This window comes from Xylocopa sonorina, chromosome 11 (genome assembly GCF_050948175.1).
Source record: "Xylocopa sonorina isolate GNS202 chromosome 11, iyXylSono1_principal, whole genome shotgun sequence".
NCBI classification, from domain to species: Eukaryota; Metazoa; Arthropoda; class Insecta; order Hymenoptera; family Apidae; genus Xylocopa; species Xylocopa sonorina.
In genome coordinates, this window is record NC_135203.1 from 10,039,922 (window position 1) to 10,062,525 (window position 22,604).

Genomic DNA, 22,604 nt, shown 5'->3' on the forward strand with positions numbered 1-22,604 from the left:
AAGAACATTGATTTGGTTACGACCTAGAGGATTCGACGTCGTTCGCGTACTTCTCCATCGACTGCAGGTACATCAAGAACGAGTCGTTCTTCGTGCCAAGGGAGACGAACAACCAGGCGAACACGGCAAGTAAGTCCTTCGACATCGTTATCTTTTGCCAGCTACTCAAATCGTCCACGAGAGACTGGACGTTGGTAACCTGGAACGAAATCCAGTTAAACTTTGAAAATAACTTCAGTCGAGATCGCTTACGTTCTCCAATATGCTATCGTTGGAACTGTAGTGTATCAAACCCAATCGATAGTCTGCCCCTGCAGAGACTTGATGAAGGCAGAACACGATCAGATACAACGGAACCGCGATCACTGCTCTGTTATAGTCGAGATAAAGCTCGCGTAGGTGTTCCACGTCGAATCGCGCCAGATCGAATCTGTAATAGATAAGAAAATTTGATGATTTGGAAATTTCAGAGATATACAAACGATCAAATTTAATAGCGTACTTATCAAACGTTGATATGATGCACACAGTGAGAAGAAACGAGAAGATATTTGTATAAATCTCGCAAAGTGTTGAGTACTTTAGCACGAAGTCCGAGGTAGTATTAAAAAATACATGTAACTAGATAAAGAAAGAAAGATTAGATAATTGTGTAGAAGAATAGAACAATATTGGCGAGGTGACTTCTTCATAAATAACAAACACATGCCATTATAAAGTGCATGAACGCCATACCGCCTAGAAGACCTTCGAATACAAAACCAATATTCCTCCAGAATTGTTGAATCGCAATGGCTATCCTTATAGGAGGATAATTCCGTTCTTCTATGTTACCAACGCTACCCTTTTTACCATTATCGCGAAAATCTTTCCTCTGACTAAGTCTCATAGCACTAAAACCACCTCTGTGTTGTACATAAATCTTATCGGTAGTTAAAACGGGAAACGGTGATTGATCTTCGTACTTGGTTCGCGTATTTTCTTCGGATCTCTTTAAAATTTCCGTAATCGGTAATTCGTTCTCCTCTGCAAAGCAAATCAATGAATCATCATCCGTGACAATAATGGTCAACGAACTATTTAACTGTTTTTCTACCTCGATAACTTCGTTTCCTCTTCTTCGATCGTTCCATCTCGCTTTCACCATAGTTCTCACCAAACGACCCGGAACTAAGCGTACTCTGTTGCTCCTCATCATCCTCAGAGTCCCCTGAATGGCCGCCGCGTCTTCCTCTTTTATGTCTCTGATTGCATCTTCCTTTCTGCTTTTCCACGACTCTTTCACGATCGTTCTCACACTTTTCACGACCGATGTGCTCTTTGCGCTTCTGAAGTCTTTGTGATCGCTTCTCGTCGGAGAACGCCTCTTCCGGATCCACGACCTTCCCTTGACCTCGTCGAGACCTGTTGATCTGCTCTAGATCCGACCATCTGGTTCTCAGGGGTGTGCTGGCGTTTCTTAAACGCGGCGAATATTCGGTGCTGTCGGTAGGCGACGACGACGATTCCTCGGTGCTGGTCGAGTCGTTTCTTCGGGAAGCTTCCGGGCTACTCCATCGTCGCGAAACTCTTTCGTTCGATCGACTCATTTTACCGTTTCTCCGGTCGCGTTCTACTCGTGATCACGACTAGACTTGGTCATATATCAACGCATCGGTCTGTGAAACGTATACTTCATACGTGGTGGCGAGGGAAGTATCCATAGTAACGGTTTGTTGTTCGTAACATATCGGAAAGAGCACATGGGGTAAATCGATAACATCGGATGTAGTAGGATTAGAAGGTGGATAGATAAAGAATGTAGAGACAGTGGTAGATAAGAAATTTGAATTTATTTAATGTGTTTCCATCTGTTGCTTTTTTTTGTAAAGACACGCATATTACATCTACATAAATAGTATATCAATACAACATTATTGTGTAAACGTTATTTACACTAACGCGTGTATCATATACAGTTCTGCCGGTTTTTACTGTATGAAAGCAGTTATAGGATCTCCAAATCGCAATGCCGAATATACGGATGCTTCTTCTACAAATACCGAGAAACATAGAAAAATGATTAATGGACAATATGAAAAAATTAGGATTGATACGTAAAGTACTCTTTCTATACCTTCAGTTTGAGTTCCACCCTGTCTATCTCGCCGCCGACCGTATCGACGATAGCTTCGCCGTGTTTTAATATAAAATTTTCCAGTTGGTCTATATGCTTAATGTTCTGTACTTCCTGAAAAGCAGAATTAATTGAAAAAATAACTTACTATTTCTTGGACGTAAAACCTGTTACCTTTAACATTTCAATGAGATCGTGCTTCTCGAGGTAAGATCTGGTCAATTCTCTTCCGTCGAAATCTAACTCAGCCTTGTATCGAACTAAGTTATTGCCCATATCGATACCTTTGACATCGTAAATTGCTCGAACCTAAGTGGCGATCGATTGAAATAAAACTATTTATTCTTACTGCAATTATTATAATACAGAATAGGAGAGAAAAATTACCATTATATCTGCCTCTAATTCCGCGTTAATTCTATCGAGATCTTCTTGCGATATACTTCTTCCGATTAAAGCACCAACATTCGTGTGTATTATAAAACTGGCTACCACGCCAAGCAATCCACCGACTAAAAGTGATCCAATAGAATCGTACATTGGATTTCCCAAATACGAAGTTAGACCCATGCAGATAGCCGCGCTAACGAGCCCAACAACCTATTGAATTTAAATGAACATTTAATCTTTAACAAGCTCAGTTGTGATAGCTACATTGACTGTAACCTGCTGTTACATCTAGCTGTAAAATACTTGCCGCTCCAAAGTCTTCCATAAGTACGACATTTACGGACGGATCTTGTCCACCCAGTACATACTCTTTAAATGTCTGCCGCTTCTCTTCAGCACCCCTTTTTATCGATTGTATCGCTACTAACAAAGTTGCACCTTCGGATACCAAAGAACCAGCTAAGATAAAATACGCCCAGTAGAACGATTCTATTGTCGAAGGATGAAAAAGGCCGTGAATTCCGTGGTAAACCGATAGACCGGTTCCAACGAAAAATATACCAACACCGGATATTAAGGAGGAAACGTATCTCATGTTTGTATAGCCATATGGATGGTCAGGATTAGGCGTCTGAAGTATGTTAAACAAATATAAATATCAAGACAGATTATTTACTCTTGTAACTTGGCGCGATATAATTAATACGTACCTGTACTGATTTATAAATTCCGTATGCCAATATTAACTGGTTAAAAGTATCCGCAGCAGAATGGATGCACTCCGAGAACATACTGTGCGAACCAGTGTACAGCCACGCGCATAGTTTACATAAAAAATTGCTGCCATTGCTACGGGGGAAGAATTAAGAATTTTGTTGGTTCTTTTCTCATACTATGCTGTGAAAGAGTTAAATAAGATATAAAGAAACGAAACTTACATTGCAATGGCGGTTAACACTACTTTACCGGATCTTCCGAAAAGCCCTTCCTGTTCTACGAACTCGGCTCTGCTACCCATTTCTCGTCTATAGTCTCTCAGTCTTCGTTTGACAGTAAATATATCTATGAAAGAGATAACATTCGAATTAAAATACTTCCAACGCTTACTCACTGGGAAAGATACATAGTGCTAATAGGGTGAATGACAATAACACCTGGAAGATCCATAAGCAAATAAAAGCTAATCAACTTATAAAAGCTTGATCGCAAATATATTTAGAAACAACCATTTTGAAATGTATGTAGCAGAGGAAATGAATATTATCCTTACTTTGTTGATACGCTTTCTGTTCAACCTCTTTCTTAAGAAGTTCTTTTGCTATGGCTTCTTTCGACCCCCAAACTTCTAATGCTCTGTAAGCAAAGACAACTTTCTAAACATGACCGCATCTCATAAATTTTATGCCAATCGTAAGATCTTACTTAGCTTCTACATCTTTCCTCCAATAAACAGTAATTGGAGGCTCAAACTCATAAGGTGATCTTCTTTTTGTCTTTGGTAAGTTCTCCAAATCGGAAGGTTTTAATAAAAAGTCAGACATTGCTCTAACTGGTGTAATAAAGTTACGCTCTAAGGATGATGCGCTTTTATCCATTTTAGCCCTCTTTTTAGCTATAAATAAAAATACATTTGTACGTATAGAGACCAGTAACAATATGAAACAAACTAACTAGTGAAACAGAGTCAGGAATAAAACGAAACCTTTTTTAACCGTAGCTCCTTCCGTTCCTTCTGGTTTTGGCTCTTGTTGGCCATCCTTTTTGCCCTGATTATCATCAGTTTTAACATCTAACTTTCTTTCTTTCAATTGTCCTAAATTTTCTTCTTTCAATTCTATTATTCTCAGCTCTGTTTCATCTCCCAGCTTTTTACTATCGCTCGCAGACTCCTCTTTTGTACTTTTTGTGCTCCCAGAGCTGCGTCTGGACAAAGTGACAAAAATCCACTTCCCTTCCTGTGAATGCTCGATTCTTTTGAAGCCAACAATCTTTTGCGGATGCGTAATAATATGTAAATTATGTCTGGCATCATAGTTGTATGTTATCAAACTACTGGCATGTCTTCTTGCACATCCTACTTGAAAATTGTATAAACGGTCTTTATTATAACAGCTAACATTGTGAAGAATTCTAAGAAGGTTAGGAGCCCGTTGTAACATGATTTCGATACTTGATCGCTGCCAGGTGTTGTGAAAGGGCACAGTCTTACAAGAACCTGCGAACCGCCTAACCTATAAGAAAAACAAGTAATAGTTAAATATTTTCGCAAGTAAAAGCAATTATTTGGAATGGGTAAGGATGGAATTTTTACGGTTTAAATGTCTAGCAAAAGAAATAATATAAACTTAGAAAATTAAACATTATTTGAAAATAATTTCTATACCTTCTTTCACATTCACTTATTTTACAGAACGAAATACATCGTTAATGATACTATAGATAAATACTGTTTGAGATTAAACTACTTAAGAAAATATTCCGGTAAATTATACGTTCGAACTGTCAAAAAACTGATCGACTACTGTTCGATGCCAGCAGGGTTAACAGAGCATCACTATGTTCGACGACAAGAATGTTATGCCGCTGTACAATCATTCATGCTTATACTTTATAAACGATATTCCAAACTCTTGCATAATAATATCGTTAATTACGATGAAGGTATAAATTATACGATTCAATCTCTATACCGCAGACAAGGTGCAAGATAGACTCGTCACGCGATTCATTTTTACTTTACGATTTAGTTTCAGTGAGTAAATTACTTTATCACAGATGGCGAGACCAATCCAACAGACATTTACTTGTCCGTTGGTAACAATATGCGACCAGTTTGAGCACTTCTTCCAGAAATGATGCCACCAGTCCAAAATTAATTTGTCTAGCAATCGGTAACAATTTACAACTTGTTTGAGCCTTTTCCAAACAGATATTGCGACTAGTAGAAAACAATTTTATAAAATAATTGTATGATTTATTTCGACAATGTAATTTGAAATATAAATCTCTTTCATTTAAGGGTTTATTCGGATATGCTTTGCGTAATACGATGATTAATTTATTCTTTATTCTTTCTGTTACAGTTGGCTGCAAGGGAAAACAGAACAAGAAGAGTTTGAGAAGTTTCCGAAATCATATCAATCTATTAGTATCATAGTTTGTTCTGTAAAAAGCAACATTAGATTATTGTATTATAACATATACTATTGTATTATTAATTATTGTACTATTTATTTGTTGAATAAAATAATCTTTTAAGCCTAATCTGACTAGTTTAATCAATAACCCTTAAATTTACCGCCAACCAGATCCTTTTCCTTGCCGTTTTCAAAACTTACCCCAAAATAAAACGTAATTTCCAAGGATTTCGCCAATTCCTGGAAATGACGTCATTTTCCAAGAAGTGGCACAATAAGAATACCTCCTCGCGTATCATGTTCTCCTGATACAAAATCCGAAAATCGGGTTTTCGATAGAAAAATCACTGAAACTTGGCGGTTCCTGGAAAATGACGTCACTTCCAAGAATCGCCGAAATTCCAGGAATTCTCGATGACGTCATTTCCAAGAAGTGGCACTATTCGGATACCTCCTATGACGTCATGTTCTCCTGATACATTGCCGATTTTTCGAACAAAATCTCGAAAATCCGACTTTGTATCAGGAGAACATAAGTGGTGAGGAGGTATTCGCGCCACTTCTAGGAAAATGACGTCACTTCCAAGAATCGCCGAAATTCCAGGAATTCTCGATGACGTCACTTCCAGGAAGTGGCACTAATCGAATACCTCCTCATATGTTATGTTCTCCTGATACATTGCCGATTTTTCGACTAACAATTTGAGAATCCAAGTTTGATGACGTCATAGGGGTTCTCAGTAATTCCAGGAATTCTCGATGATGTCATTTCCAAGAAGTGGCACTATTCGGATACCTCCTATGACGTCATGTTCTCCTGATACATTGCCGATTTTTCGAATAAAATCTCGAAAATCCGACTTTGTAACAGGAGAACATAACATATGAGGAGGTATCCGAATAGTGCCACTTCTTGGAAATGACGTCATCGAGAATTCCTGGAATTTCGACGATTCTGAGAAGTGACGTCATTTTCCTAGAAGTGGCACGCAGACCTCCTCACCACTTATGTTCTCCTGATACAAAGTCGGATTTTCGAGATTTTGTTCGAAAAATCGCCGATGTATCAGGAGAACATGACGTAATAGGAGGTATCGGAATAGTGCCACTTCTTGGAAATGACGTCATCGAGAATTCCTGGAATTACTGAGAACCCCTATGACGTCATCAAACTTGGATTCTCAAATTGTTAGTCGAAAAATCGGCAATGTATCAGGAGAACATAACATATGAGGAGGTATTCGATTAGTGCCACTTCCTGGAAGTGACGTCATCGAGAATTCCTGGAATTTCGGCGATTCTTGGAAGTGACGTCATTTTCCAGGAACCGCCAAGTTTCAGTGATTTTTCTATCGAAAACCCGATTTTTGGACCTTGTATCAGGAGAATATAATGTGCGAGGAGGTATCCGAAAGGAGCGCGGGAAATTCAAATTACAGGAATTTAAATTTTATTTAGACCAGGCCTGTTTTTACGAGATTTCTCTCGTTTAAGGACTAGGATTGGTTACTGTAGGATTGTTGGAGCAGGTTAATAATGTTTAAACAATTATTTAACACTGATAAAACGTTTATTGTAACTCGGTAACAACGTACAGACCACAGAAATGTTCTTACAAGTTAATTGTTGTAAATTATTTATGTATAATATATCTTACATTAACACTTTACATAAATTTACAATAATGATAATGTAGGGTGTAACAATAATTGGCTGAGAGGCTTGTAACCATTATCTCAAGGATGCCAATTTCTTGTTGTAATTGTTGTACAAGTGTGCTGGTAATCCATTCTTGCGCGATCCTGGTTTTCCTTGCGGAAGTTATTATTAATAAGAAGTATCGAAGATCCTGAGGCCAATCGACAATATGCAAGGAAATATAATAAAAGTATTAAAATATGCAATAAATTATGATAAAAGTACTGAAATGTACAAGAACTTACAATAAAACTGTTGAAATATACAATAAATTAGAATAAAACTATTGAAATATACAGGTGCGTTACACCGCGCTTTTAATTTCGTTACGCAAATACTTTTTAAAGTCTAAAACGCGCCACAAGCAAGTTTGCAAGATGATACATCTACATAATTTACCTCGTCCGTGGTGGAATGAATGTACCTTTCTACGATGTGTATGCTCCGCACTTGTCAAACAGATAGTAATAGGTGCAAAATAAATAGCTATGGATGGAAGTCAGTCAAAAGCGAGTGAATCGCAATTTATTTCATTCCAAGATTTTCCTTCGATAAATCATGAGGGAAATATTGGCCAGGCACAATTAAGTATCAATACCTCGAGTCATCAGTCTTTTAATAACCTCTCAAATGACCCTACGGGAATTGGTATTATCGAGGATCTTCAGGGAATGCCTGATAGAAATGAAGGTTTATCATTTTTTCTATTTTGTTCCTACAATAGTTATTTCTTTTTCCATAACAAATACGATTCACATAAGCGAGGAAGTTAAATGTCCGTTCGCTTATGTAGAACCATATTTTTCTTCTTTTTAGCCACATCATCGCATAATTTTTGGACGATAGAGTACTATCAGAAATATTTTAATGTTAGCACAAACGATGTAGTGGAAAGAATTAAAAGATCAATGTTTCCACACGGCAGTGAAAACTATCTGATATCCCATATCAGACCAAATCCGGATCTCTACGGTCCGTTTTGGATTTGTGTTACATTAATATTTGCTATAGCCATCAGTGGAAATTTGGCTAACTACTTACAAACAGCTAATTCAAGCAAATATCACTGGAGGTATGAATTTCACATTGTCTCGTATGCTGCGACTTGTATATTTCTGTATGCATGGTTACTACCACTTACATTGTGGGGTGCGCTAATGTGGACCACTAGTGCAAGAAACACAGAGGAAGAATTAATCGAGGTTTGACGCGCTCTGCTTTTTTTCTTTCCAACGCACTGTGCAGAATAAGTGGCTAAACAAACATCTTTATTTTAGTCTGTACCAACGCCTAGCCTTTTGGAACTCTTGTGTCTTTATGGTTATTCTTTAGCTATCTACATTCCAGTTGCTTTTCTCTTGACAATCCAGATTGAATGGCTACGCTGGACTTTAGTTGTAGTGACAAGTTTTTTATCTGGTGGCGTGTTACTAAGATCTCTGTTGCCACTAATATCAGGTACTACATGCAATAATATCCATATCTCTTAATATAAATGTGAATTTTATAGTTCAGCGTAAGAAAGCCACAAATTTATTTTCAGGGAGATATAGAATAATATACATCGTGGCGATCCTTGGAATGCATCTTTTACTGGCAGCAGGATTCATGTTATATTTCTTCCGTGTGCCGTCAAGGTTTGACCCCGAAAGTCAACTTCAACAAGCTGTAGTGACCACACACGCGATCGAGACTGCTACCCACGCTTCGAGTAAGGATCCCACAGGTTAATGATAACAAATATCGATATCATTCGATTTTAATGCATTTCGATGCGTCTGTATTTTAAAACGCATTGCCCATATTGTCGGCAAGCACATCTATTCCATTAAACGCCAACTAATAGAGTCAAGTGGTGCAAGCTGCACATGTCCGTTGAACTGTAATTCCGTCTTCGTGCAAGTAGATGTAGTATTTATACTATATACCTGTGAACGAAAAAATAAATGAAAGAACTAAAATTTTTTGTGACATTTGAGGCACTAGTGTTTATTAAAAACATTTCAGTCGACTCATACCAAGTATTATATTTTATATTTATATAATACTTGATACGTATATATATATATATATATTTATATAATATTCCTGTGTGTCAGGGCAATATAGAAGGCCAACAAAATGTCTGGTTGATTTATTTTCACAGCCCCCTTTTTAATATAGGGACGCGTTACATATCAACGCAACACATATCATTTACAATCATACGAACCTCCATGTTGTACACAGTAATTGTTATTAGTACTTGTAATACAATAGATATAGTTAATTGTTATTAGTTGTCGTTAATACAATCGTACGTGATTCATTAATATTTTGTTTTTCCTCCTTCATTTATGATTAACCAATGTGACAAAAGGCAACATTCACTTTGTAGTAGTATCGTTACGTTATTATCATCAATCTATATCAATATATACCATGACAGTAGTAATTTGCTTGCCGTTTAAACGTTATTACACAAACAACAGCGACATTGACGAATAAATCTCCAATTGTATTAATATCGCGTTTTGCTAGATTTTTAAATTCCTTATTTTTGCCACGCAAATACGGTTTACTTGATCTCCGCTGGCGCGCGATAACCGGAAAGAAACGAGTGCGTTGAAAAAGGCTACTCCCGCTAATAATATTCATTTTTCCCTAGATACGGTACACCACGATTTCCCGTTTGGGCCTAATTGCAAGTTAACAATTGAATTTTTTTCAGTAAGAGCCAACACGACAATCTCGACAACAGTCCACCAAGCGATTCGCAATAGAATAACACGATAGTAAAGTTTAGCAAACGTCGCGAGATCTACGAAGTCTTCCGTTTTGCGAGCCTTGTCGATGTGAGCGTCGCGTGTACAAAATACAAAAAATGTTCGATCAGAGCCTGCCTCTTGTAGCCTGTATTCTCGTCCAATCTTCTTTGGATCTGTTCGATTACTGTAAATTAAATTTTACTGACATAATGTACGTACATACTGGTTATATGTAGCTGCTGCTGTGATGGAAAACCCATTGACACGAATTCTTTCATCCGTTCTGTACACAATCTGTGTAGTTGTACGTACAGAGAACATAATATTGGATACGGTGAGATAATAAAAATTACAGAATATACCGAGCAGACGTCTCCTTCTTTTAATACTGTAAAACGATAAACATTTGTTTTATTTAGATCGATTTTCTCATTTGGACATTGGTATTCTCGATACAAGCTACCAGAATTTCTGTTCGAGTGTGTTCTATTTTTTTTTTTGGTTTGTTTTTCTTTTTTTTTATCGAATAAAGCGTTTCGACGACCACGAAACCGCCGGAACGATAATCTACAATTTACGGCTAGAGCTCACAACGACTTGGTCCAACGTGTGTTTTACAAGATAATTACAGTCAAAGATTGCGAATAGGCAGGAGCAATAATAACGAGTAATAAATCTACGACAGTCTACTTAGTTACTTCATTTTCTTCTTTCCTCTGACGTTCACGCGGAACGCTACGTTTTTGTATCCTCCTCTTTCGTTTTATGTCTGGGCGATTCCTTAACGCGTTTGCACGATGTACGAACAGCGTGCCAAACGAGTTGAGAAAGGGGTCCGTAAATATGTAGTTCTTATTACCGTTATTTACAATAAGATGTGTCGTCGGGCCTGTCTATCGTTATCGTTACTATTAATAATATTAATATTATATAATATACAATATTTTCTCTTCTATTTCGTAAGTGCAAACACGCATTACTATTACAGAGACGTACGGAGTTGTGGCTGCGCGAAATCGCGCACACACGCTCTTTAAATATTGGCTCTTTAAATATTACACATAGATAATAGTAATGTTTACCCTGGTTTTTATCAATTATCATAAGTATACACATACATATATACATTTGTGTCTGTGTGTGTGTATATATATATATTCATATATACTTATATAACAATGCTCATAAATGTCATATTCTTTATACAATCGTTGACTATTATTTTCTACCATGTTACGCAATATTGCAATAATTTCAGGTTGATTATTCAGTCGCATGCTTAGATAGTACGTAAATCCATTAAATCCTGAACTCATCGGCTTCCTCGAAAATTCTACTTGCGACAAACGAACTTTTAAACGATACCGTACGTCGAACGAATCTAATCGGAGATGACCGTGTTGCGGAGGAAATGATTTTTCATCTGTTTTTGCTTCTTTCGCCAAGACGTTACCGTCAGGCTCGATAAACGGTAAGAACGCGTTAACGTTTCGCGCTTCTTTTTATTACTTTTCACCCGTTGCCAAGGTTTGCGACTGTATTGTAATTATTGTATCTTAAAGCTGGCTGGGTTTCTCGCGTTTCAGAACAATTGTTACTCGCGTTCGTTAAATGAATAAATTTCATTAAATTCGATCGGACAAAAGCGTACGCCTCACGGGGGTGTCTGGTAACTATAGCGGCTGGTCGGTTCTATTTGTTCGATGCGACTCGGTACACCTGTTCACGGTTTGCAAACTCGGCCACTTAGGATGCGCGTTTCCGTGATTTAAAAACAGTCCACGCCTCTTAGCACGTTTTGCGAGGAACTTCTACTCTTTGTTGTACTATCTAGGTGAACGGTACGCTTCTTCGAGAAATTAAGAACAAGAACGAACGAAGAAAATAGAAGAATACCAACTGTTTTCTTTCATTTTTGTCTTTCGATTGGCAGAATCGTTCCAAGAGGAATTCTGTGTACGTGACGTTGATATGTTCTGTTTTTAAAGAGAGGGATTGCATGTTTAGTCCAACCTGAAGCGCAACTAAGCCATTGTTCTCGCCACGAGGATTGGTAACGAAAGATCTGTGAAAACTTTACAACGAACCGCGGCTCGAATCATTGAAAATCGTTGGAAACATGGCTGAACCGGTCGATCGCTTTACCGTAGCTACCTGGAAGATAACGTTAGCCCGTTTTGGTCGGTCACTTAGGACTGGTAAAGTTATCCTTAGCTTCTAAACACGAACATGAGAGCTACGAGAGACTTACACGTCGAAGGGTAGACGGTTATCGTACAAGTATACGCGTGTATGAACGCGTGTCGATGGTCTTGCGTTAGGTAAACCTTGTTGCTTTCTAGATATTATCGGCACGATTACAATTAGACGCTCTAGCACGTATACTACAAGCTTCCGGTAAAAATGTACGCCGCACGCGTACACGTTGGCGCGTATCCGTGCGTGCGTCGCGTAAAGGCGTTCGATACGTATCGCGCTAAAAGCATAATTTACACGTAGAGCTGAGAATGAACGGACTGCGAACGAGGCTACGCGCTGAACCATTTTCCCGAGTCGATAGAGGGTATATTTTATAAAAAGGGACGTTTCGTTTGCTCCTCCTCCGCTTCCCCCAACGACTTCTCGTTCTACGTCTTCGGACGCGAACGCGAGGCTCTTTCGATTAGATACGCTTCGGCTTAATCGATGTTTTTTTTCTTTTATTACGGTTCGATCGAACGGTTGCTTTGATTGTGTGCTTAAGTGATACCAGGTACGTTAATTACACACGTAGTGAACTCTATTTTTTCCTTTCGTCGAAAGTTTCCTTCCAGGGTTGCGCGGTACGCGTTTTCAAATAGCTAGAATTCGCCGTCGACCGTTCTCCGTTTCCATCCGCGAGCTTGGTGGTCGAACGAGATTCTACTGCTCGAATCGACGCGACGAAACCGCGCGCTCTTCTTCCTGTTGTAACGCGAGACGCGCGGAGGTTCGCGAGAGAAATGAAAGAACGCAGGAAGTGGAACCGTTGATATCGATGCGAGTCTGGGATGTGGTTCTTTAGAGTTTCCGCTTCAAAAAATTGTCGATCGTCGAAAGGGTCAGGGGCGGGCAGATACGTCGATGCAACGTCGCGATCGTAGCCGCGTGTAAAATAATACGAAAGGGAGGAGAAAATTTGACAAAGAACACAACCGTGAGAAAGATAGCGAAATCGGTTGAAAAAGTGTCCGAGTGAATACACGGATTTCTCAGCATTTATTAAACACTTGAAACACAGTGACGCCTGTACCGCTGCGAGTACCTCTCTTTCTTTCTCTGTCGTATCGTTTTCTTTTTAGCCTTTCCGTTCTTTTTTTTTTCTTCTTCTTTTGCTTTGCTTTCAATCGTTCAGGTTTGCATAGCTTAATTCCTCGATTACACTTTCCTTTCCTTTTTACGCGGCTTCGAAGAGCGTCGAGGCTCTCGTCGATCACCTTAAGCATTAGTCTTTAGTGTTTGATTATTATACTACAGTAATATACAGAAAATCGTGGTTCCTGCCTTCGTATGCCTGCTCGTTCATCGAACCGTGTACTCTTAATCGTATCTTTGTCTACGTTCTCATCCCCGACTGTACAATGGATCGCCTCGATCGAACACCAACGTTCCGCTGAACGAGCAGCCCCCGTAGGCTTTCAATTAATATTCAATAATTACAATACACTAAATATATAATCGGCCCGTGTATATTAAAATATAAACATCAAATAGACTTCTTGCCCCCGGGATATATGCACCTGAATGCCGGTACGTGACTTAAGAAATTAGGAAACGTTCATTAAGTAAGTCGTCACCGATCGAGTTGAAGGTGTTCGTGATCGAACGAACGCGGAGCTCGCTATCATCCAAAGTTTCGAGGAAAACCGAAGCGAGGAGTCGTTTAATCATCGGTCTAATAATAGTAATCGCCAATTTTAGTTGCCTAACGATACGTATCCATACCGCATCCAATGTTCGCACTCTTCGTTACGATATCGAGGGCGTTGCGTCGATCGACAGCGACGAGGAAGTTTTTCAGAGCCGTTGGGCACGGTGCAATTTAAAGCCTAGGTACTTTTGATTTATCTGCTGATTGATTCACAGCTGTCGTCACCGTCGATCATCTTCGTCGAAGCGTTTTTATTGTCGGACAGGCGAAAGGGGAGACAAAGTGAACGGAACTCGAGTGCCCACGGTCGGTCGACGCAACGCCGGAAACCATAACGCAGGGTTTCGTTCGCGCTCTACGTTAGCCCCTTGATGCCAGGCAATCCGCGCGACAGATCATCTTCTCGCGCGATCTTCATTTAAACGGATAAATCGATGAGACGAGTGCGCAAGTAAGACACAGAATTGTGGAGATAACAAATGCGGAGCTAGGCATCGAGGGTTTAAACGTTACTTTCGCTGGTTTACATTTTCCAATCTCTCCATCCGTTTCCCGTTCGTTCGCCAACCGTACAACAATTGATCTCTCGCTCGAACTCGGGATTCTCTCTTCAATCGGTGTTTCGAACGTTCGACGACGACGACGACGACGACATTCGTTTCGATTCGTACAGTCCGTATTCGCGCGCGAACTATTTCCGAGACCAAACTAAACCTACGCTTTGTACTCTGGTCGACCTCTGAAATAATTCGTCGCACGGCGCGCAAGCGATGGTTACCTTTAGTTTTCTCTCCTCTGCTTCGCGTTATACAATTTGAATATATATATATAATATGCGTATGCGCGTATGTATATACGTATCTCTATATAGATATATGTATATTCATATTTATATACACGTGATAAAGAAGAAGCGGCGTTCGGACCGAGACACCCGGAGCATCGGAACGCGGGACGATCGAAAACTTGCTTCGAAAAACAATTAGTCCGGTCGAGAACGAAATCCAGAAGGGATCCATATGCTTGGATCGTCGATATATAAGGCACGCTCTACTAGTAAAGAAACTTGACGGTCGACAAGTGCTTCCGTCCGCTTTCGTACGCATCTATGACTTTTCGACGTTTTACAGGCCACTCGTTGAGCTACGAAGATTCGATCGTTCTGTTTTTTTTTTCTTCTTTTCTCAAATTATACGGAGACGAAAATTACCGACTTCGAGGCGCGTCGTTTTATCGAGACGACGAGCATCTCGGGCAGGCGATCCTCCGCGCCTTTCGCGTCTCGCGAGAAGTCGTGAATGCAACAGCGAGAAGCGCTTCACGTTTGGGACTCGAGTGAGCCACGAGTCGATTCTACACCACGCGGCCGGGTATTTCGGTCGAACATCATTTTCATTCGACGACTCCACGACTGTACGGCCATCATACGTACGCACGCGGGCGAAGACAATCGGCGCAGCCTGAGAGTTTTAATACTTTGAAGGCAGACTTTCCGCGGAAGCTTTAAAAAAACCTTTTACTTTTCTCTGTCTTTGTGTTTCGTTTTTTCTTTTTTTTTTCCCCATCTTCTTCTGCTTCTTTGTTTGCTTTTTTCTACGCTAAATACCGCCATTTAGAAACTTCACTTTACACTCGCCGCGAAGGGCGATCGATTGGGGTTACTTATGTTGCTGGATGCATGGTCGTACGAAGGGTCCGCGTACGCTCGGATTCGTTGCAACGGGTGCGACAACGTTCCCGTTTCAAATCTTCACCAACACCGTGAACTGGCTGGTCGAAATGGCTATCTGGCAATCGCGGGTACGAAACTGGAAACGTCGACGAACCCGAGCGTACGAGGCAACGATAATTTACACATTTATACAGCTGTATCCGTTACGTATAGGATAAAGAAGTTTGATAAACAGTAATATTAATCGACGGCACGAACAACTTATCCTCTCAACGTGTATTACTCGTGTGTGTGTGTGTATGTATCTATACGTGTGCGAGTATCGGTGTAATTATCATACATATTGATGTTAATGGTATCGTGATAAGGCAAATGCTACGAAAATTCCTCGCAGAAAGAGGCTTTCAGGGAATTCAGCGAGAAGAAACATGTTTGTTTCTTCCTTTTCTTTCGCTCGAATTCGATGGACGAGAAGAATATACCAAACCGGAAAAACGAAACTATCGACGCGGAAGATGAAGGGGTCTATGGTCTAGCTATTTGTCGCCATATCGATAAAGTCCGAAGAATTAAAATTAGTGGATATAATACGTATAATAGCCCGTACGACATGGATGAAACAAAACGGTGTTTAATTCGTGATCACAACGATGTTAGAACGGTTATCGATGACGGTATAAATGGCGCTACTACTATCATAGTATAATTAAAATACACAAAAAGACGAACATTCATATACGGTACAAATATATAGTATAGCCATACAGTGTTAAAGTTTATCCGTAACAGCGAATTCGGCTTACTCGTACGATCGTATAAAGTTTCTAAGTTAGAAGGAGTTTAGATAAACCTGTTTTACTTTCGTTACGAACCGTTATGTTTTCTTCTTTTTTTCTTTTTATTCTATCTAGCTGTATTTGTTTCTTTTTTTTTCCATGGAGCATCCGTTCCGTTTTAACGACTACTTACAAGCTGCAAAGAAACCGACGGGGCCAAGTGAAATTAGGCTTCCGTAAAAAATGGAAACGGCACGATGAAATCGGTGCGAACCCTTTTGAATGCGACTACCTGTAGGTGAAGTTTGCCTGTCCGAATGCTTTGCTTCGCGAAAGAAAAGAACCGACCCAGTAAACAAGTAGTCCGAAGTAGAATGTTCCGTGGCACGAACAAAAAAACAATGGAAAAATCTCTGCCAGTTGAAAGGAACGAAAAACAGTAACGGGCAACTACGATCTGGAAAAGGAAGAAAACGATATCCTAAAACCGTACGAACATCGAAAACACCCACAATTTTCTACTTTCCTCCACAGCGAATACTATCCAGCTATGCCAAGGCGTGTCTCTAATTATCGATCTAAATCCGTCACCCATTAAAGACGAAGAGAAACTCTTGTTAACGATTAACAACGTCTAAGCAGCAGTGATGTGTTCACGCGAGTGTTTTTCTGCCCCAATATCTTTTTTTTTCCATTTTTCCTTTAAAAGCTACGATTAATCCTTACTCGTCTAGTATCATTATGCATGAGTCGACAAACGTATAATACAAGAAAGATAAGAGTACTACCGTTAATCATTACAATTGCGGATATTACCATAGTATAATAGTGAACATTAAGAACATCGAAGAACAGTCAGATAGGTGCGAATCATCGATTCTAGCCTAATTTTTTTTTTTTTTTACCCGCGCGATCTATCGTTTGGCCCTTGCTTCCCCTAATCGGACATCATTTACTCGTGGCCGTCACGATACGGAGGAAAAAGAAGGTTCGCCTTCCTGGCTCGTCGAAATTTTCCACGATCGTTCGACGAATGTGGCTACAAGGTCGGTACGAATTAAAAACTACGGACTATTGTGATTTCGTGTTGCGCGTATTTAATCTACGAGATCTGGCGCGCACGTGGAACCTGAACGATTTTTGGTTCCCGTGTGCGTGGATCGTGAGCAAAATTCGTGGCGACGCGTCGCGACGAACCGAAATTTAGGAGAAATCGTATCGTAAACGCGTACGCGCGATTGGGCACGCGTGGTGCATGAGTTTTCTATCAGTTTCTTTTCTCTCGTTTCTAGATGTAAATGTGGTCCGATTGTGATGAGCAATCCGACGATTAAAGACCAAGAACGTAAGAAGACAGACGTTTAAGAACTCACAGAGCACAATACAATGTCAATCCTCTAGTAGTAACTCCAAAAATATGTTATTCTCTTCTATATTTATAACTACGCTAACTATTTCCTCGCAAAAAGTCAGTTACTTTGTTTTACAGTGATAATATATATATTTATATATATATATATATATATATATAATTTTATACGAACTATATATATATATATATATCCATACAACGCGATGAACATTAAATCCTAAGTCCACAAAAAAACCTAATCTTATCTGTGGATGTCCCTTTGATTCCATTTTCTTTTCTTTTCATTCACTCTATCTCTCTTTCTTTCATCATCGCTTTTTCCCTCATTTCTGGCCATTTCAACGCGAGTATCTGCGTTTAACGGTACTAAAACTCGTTCGTCAAACGTATTTCGCGACTTTGAGTGCTCGTACAGAAAAATATTCATCAGCTTCTAAAAAAAAAGCGCACTTTGTTTCTTCTTTCTATTAATTATATATATATATTTATATGTATACCTCCCCCCTCTCTCTCTCTCTCTCTCTCTCTCGCGATTAATCTTCTCTGTCTTAGTTGCCAAATGAGTTTGAGCTAAATTTGCGTTCTCTGTACGAGCACTCGAAATCGAACGTCAGAGATTCCACGCTAAATAAATTTACTATTGGACACAATCTCGTTAACATTTTAGGCACTACACCTAGACACTAAGAAATCACTCCGCTCCCATCTAGCCCTGATACGATAAGAAACGTATGTACAAATTTAAAAACGATTAAAATAATTCTATCTCTATACCTTCGAGTGTACGTGTAAATGTCTGTATACAAGTGTCTCTGTGTCTATCATCGTGTCATCCGAAAGGAACAGGTAACCGTTACGTTCCCGCTCAACGACAAAGGTACGTATAAAGCGTCACGGTCTACGTTAAATGGAGAAATCCACACGATTTAGCAAAATTGTTCGTTTCGAAGTGATACAAATTATGGAAGTGAGAACCTATCACGATCGTCGCCCGATCAATCATGTCGAACGAAGCGAAATTGGTGAAAAAGAAAGTCCCGCGAAGAACCGTCGAGGAATTCTGATAAGCCAAAATGGCGGGCGGTTAAGGTAACGTCGTATCGTCCCATCGGAAATGACAGTCGTGTGACATCGTATGATCTCTTGAATTGTTAATGACAAACACTCTCCAGTATTTTGTATACATGTACACTTGTGTACGTGCTACACAGATATCGCGTGATGCACGCGGGCTTTCCGGAAGGCCCGAGCAAAATAACGCCGCGCAAATATTGACCCTATAATTAATAAAATATCACAACTAGAACCATCGTTACAGTTACGGTACGTTTGTAAAAAAAAAGAAAGAAAAAAAAAACAAAACAATCGTTTCCCTTTTGTAACAGCTTCCGGTAGCGTTGCTACAATAATCAGATAATCGTTCACGTCCAGCGACGTGCTTAATTGTTTAACCGTACACACCGTAAAAACTTGTTCATTAAAAATTAACAAATGACTGCGTTAAGTATGACTCTGAGCTTGTACTGACTGACGATCTACACCTATAAATGACAAAACTAACACAGGACCATTGTGTGTAGTTGCGTATACATTCTAAACCCAAAAAAGCTGTTAATTAGTAATAACATCGACGGCGATACATCCTATCTGTTAGAGAGTAACCGGCATCCGACGTTCCACAAGCAGAATCCACCTAAAATCTACTATCAGAATACTTTTTGTGTACCTCGACACTAATAACAACGTGAACGTAATAAAATAACATACGTATACATATACATTTATATATATATATCAGTGATTAAATCCGAACGATCGATTCCACGATCGACGATAATTAGAGTCTTATGCTAATGTTACGAATATTACACATCGTCAGTCAAGACTTGCTCTTTGGATGAAGAAAAAAAAAATAAAGAAGAAGATATATAGACCTGACTGAAAACTCTTTCGCCTACTCTAATGACACGTGCCTAAAACACGTTCAGGCAAAATGTGAAGCATGGTAAATATGACTATGATGCGTATGACTGTCGCGTGTACATTCCCTAACTGTGTTTGTGCATGTATCGATTCGCGCGAAGAAGAAAACATGCCCCCTATCCTACGTAGACACCGCGCGCGACAACGGTTTCCTCATTTTCTTTTTTTCGTTTTCTTTTCTTTTTTTTTCTTTGCTTTACGTGGAACGCGAAAAATCTAAGGATATGACTTTTAGTTCTCTCACGAGTTACGAGAAGGAACGGTAGGTTTCCTTCGATGCGATGCAACTTCTACGGGTTATATGGAAGCATACGTATATACATGTAGGCGCGCAAACGTGCTCGTGTAAATGTTACAATAGTATATTCGTACCGTGTACGGTCGATACAACACGCAAACACTTACACGCTGATTGTTACTAGTTTTTTTTCTTTTGCTCTCATCCACTGCAACTGCTCGCCACACGCTTTGTTCCGTTAAAGAGATGCATCTCTCTCTTTTTTTGTCTACTCCTCCCGTTTTGCAGTAAATATAAATGTACGATTATTTGTTAAACAGGCACATAGACTTGGTTACATGATTACTCATCAAATTTACATCGTTACTTTGCATGCGAAGAAAGATACCGAGGCAAAGCCGATTTGCGTTCCGGTTAAACGCGCTGCCTTCAATTTAGAACGTTTTAAAGGGAAAACAATGGACGCTTGAATGAAAATATCGTTGGCCAGATGTTTGTAATGGGTGCCCCTTTGACGTAGAAATTTCCATTAAAAAGAATCTAGCGTCTATGTATTTAATCGAAATCAATGAACCAGCAGCGTCGTGTTGTATTGATTTTTTTTAAAACTTTGACATTTTCTTCATGATATCGGCAACACACGCATCTAAAATCTCATTTAAACATTCTCTCTGAAATCGCTCTCTTCCTTTCTCTCGTTCTCTATCACTCGTTCCTCGATCACTCCTATCCACTTGCTCGTTTCCATTCTCTCTCTCTACGTGTAAAATACTTCTAATTAAACTCTGGACAGTGAATCTCTTTAATCGACATACAACACAGCTAACATCTCATACGTACGTGTAAGTTATCGTACGGCTACGGTATATAAAATAATTAGCAAAACAATGCCTAAGCGTCATTTCATTTAAAAACCACGAGATATACGTCAGTACGCGAGAAAACCTTTCTTAAAAGTGTGTCGCAAGTCGTACAATGATGCGTATGTGTGTGTGTGTGTGTGTTCGCGCGTGTGTGTGTGTGTGTGCAGATTCACCTTTACACAGCTGTTTGAACATTGAAACGTAGGAAGAGAGCCATTCGTAATAATTAATCTATGTACAAATCGACAAATTGAGTATGCACATGTACAATTGAACGCGTCAGCGTTCGAAGAATCGTGATCACCCTTTTTCTCCCCCAAAAGAAGAAATTAGAAACTGGTTTCTATGTATACCGACGTGGAAAAGTGCGAGAGGGAAGAACATGATCCGACGAAGTGAGGAGGGGGGAAGAAAATGATAGGGATTTGTTAAAAACTTACACCGTCGACACGTTCGTCGCTAATTGAAAGAATCGAATGTACGTTGAAGAAAATATGTGTGCAATCCGACATTGTAACAGACACTCGCAACGAAGACTTTTTCCTGAACGAAAGTTACTCCTTTTTTTCCGCGAATACTTATGCACGCATCCCCTTGCCGTTGCTCACGTTAATTGTTCGATGTACCATTTGAGATTTGTGCAATGTACCATCCGACGCGTACATTCTTAAAGTAGAGCCCTCAATGAAATGCTGAACGTTGGATAACAACAGAAGAAACAAGGGTATACGATGAAGAGAAGCGTGTTAAACGTGCTGTTACGACAATCGTCTCGAAGCATGTTTGCGAGAGCACGAAATCTCGTTTCAAGAGAAACCTAATCAGCAATTCTAACCGTGAACGCGGTATCTACAAAGAAACCTACTACTGTAATTATCTTAAAGGTCAGTGATGCCTAATTGCAATAATAATAACAATAATAATAATAGTAATAGTAATAGTGGTAGTAGCAGTAATAATAATCATAATAATAATAATAATAATAATAATAATAATAATAATAATAATAATAATAATAATAGTAATAGTTATGATGAGGACAATAAGGCTAATTATGTAATAAAAATAAATAGTGAGGCTGCTGCGGAGAGACACAGCGTTTGTCAAATAGAAGTTAACCGTGCGATCAAATATAGTATATGTACGTATGTAATCCCGTTAGATATTCGAATCAAAATAGAATAATTTGATTCTAAACCCAAACACGTATTTTCGTACATTGTAACATTCCTCCGAAGGAGTGGCTGAAATTACAACGGCATACTTATACAAGACGGCTCGAAATAAATCTATCGATAAAACTCGAAACACACTTTTACAACAAATCAATGCGTCGCGGTATGATTGTGTGCATGCGTGTAATTGATCAACTCCCTTTCGACTATCAGAAACAGGACGGGGAATCTTCATCGATAGCCCGTTTTAAAAAGAGAACGCTTAAAATATGTGTATTAAAGCGTCGTTACGCTCGTTAACAAACATCTACAGCCGGTCGAAAATCACCCTTGAACCCTTACCGCGCTGAGATTACTCTTTATTAACGAGCATTAAAAATCTAGCGTGTATGATATGTATCATACCATAAAGAAATGCAAACTTATTCTCGTTAACGCTTATAACTTCGATAAAAGGACAACTTGCTAAGTGTTGCACGGTAAAGTGAAACAGTTCTGGCAAATCATCGACAATGATATTCCTTCTCTTTTGTCTGCTTAAATCGCGC

General features: G+C 39.3%; 4 protein-coding genes across 6 annotated transcripts in view; 1 reads left to right on the forward strand and 3 right to left on the reverse strand.

Moving 5' to 3' along the window:
- Positions 1 to 16: 16 nt before the first annotated feature.
- Positions 17 to 1,775, reverse strand: LOC143428872 (uncharacterized). The gene is made up of 5 exons (XM_076904118.1): positions 1,086 to 1,775; positions 704 to 1,021; positions 503 to 621; positions 253 to 430; positions 17 to 199 (listed from the first exon to the last, which is right to left on the reverse strand). Exons 1-5 carry the CDS (start codon positions 1,587 to 1,589, stop codon positions 17 to 19), a joined length of 1,302 nt encoding a protein of 433 aa, XP_076760233.1. The 5' UTR covers positions 1,590 to 1,775.
- A 38-nt stretch (positions 1,776 to 1,813) lies between these two features.
- Positions 1,814 to 5,130, reverse strand: Znt49b (solute carrier family 30 member 9). The gene is made up of 11 exons (XM_076904117.1): positions 4,890 to 5,130; positions 4,209 to 4,737; positions 3,929 to 4,118; positions 3,777 to 3,859; positions 3,445 to 3,568; positions 3,217 to 3,355; positions 2,814 to 3,137; positions 2,504 to 2,716; positions 2,291 to 2,425; positions 2,117 to 2,230; positions 1,814 to 2,032 (listed from the first exon to the last, which is right to left on the reverse strand). The coding sequence occupies exons 2-11, from the start codon at positions 4,663 to 4,665 to the stop codon at positions 1,988 to 1,990; spliced, it is 1,824 nt and encodes a 607-aa protein (XP_076760232.1). The 5' UTR covers positions 4,666 to 4,737; positions 4,890 to 5,130; the 3' UTR covers positions 1,814 to 1,987.
- A 2,597-nt stretch (positions 5,131 to 7,727) lies between these two features.
- On the forward strand, positions 7,728 to 9,307 carry LOC143428859 (protein YIPF1). Its single transcript, XM_076904083.1, has 4 exons — positions 7,728 to 8,031; positions 8,158 to 8,543; positions 8,619 to 8,799; positions 8,885 to 9,307. Exons 1-4 carry the CDS (start codon positions 7,830 to 7,832, stop codon positions 9,070 to 9,072), a joined length of 957 nt encoding a protein of 318 aa, XP_076760198.1. The 5' UTR covers positions 7,728 to 7,829; the 3' UTR covers positions 9,073 to 9,307.
- Hipk (Homeodomain interacting protein kinase) overlaps positions 9,129 to 22,604 on the reverse strand; it is a 40,677-nt gene continuing 27,201 nt past the window's right edge. The window contains exon 20 of one of the 3 annotated variants that reach the window (XM_076904020.1): positions 9,129 to 9,269. In XM_076904020.1, the coding sequence (XP_076760135.1) occupies positions 9,257 to 9,269 (13 nt within the window). In that variant the 3' untranslated portion in view covers positions 9,129 to 9,256. The remainder of the gene's footprint in view (positions 9,270 to 22,604) is intronic. The other 2 variants (XM_076904008.1, XM_076904019.1) reach the window with 2 other exon arrangements.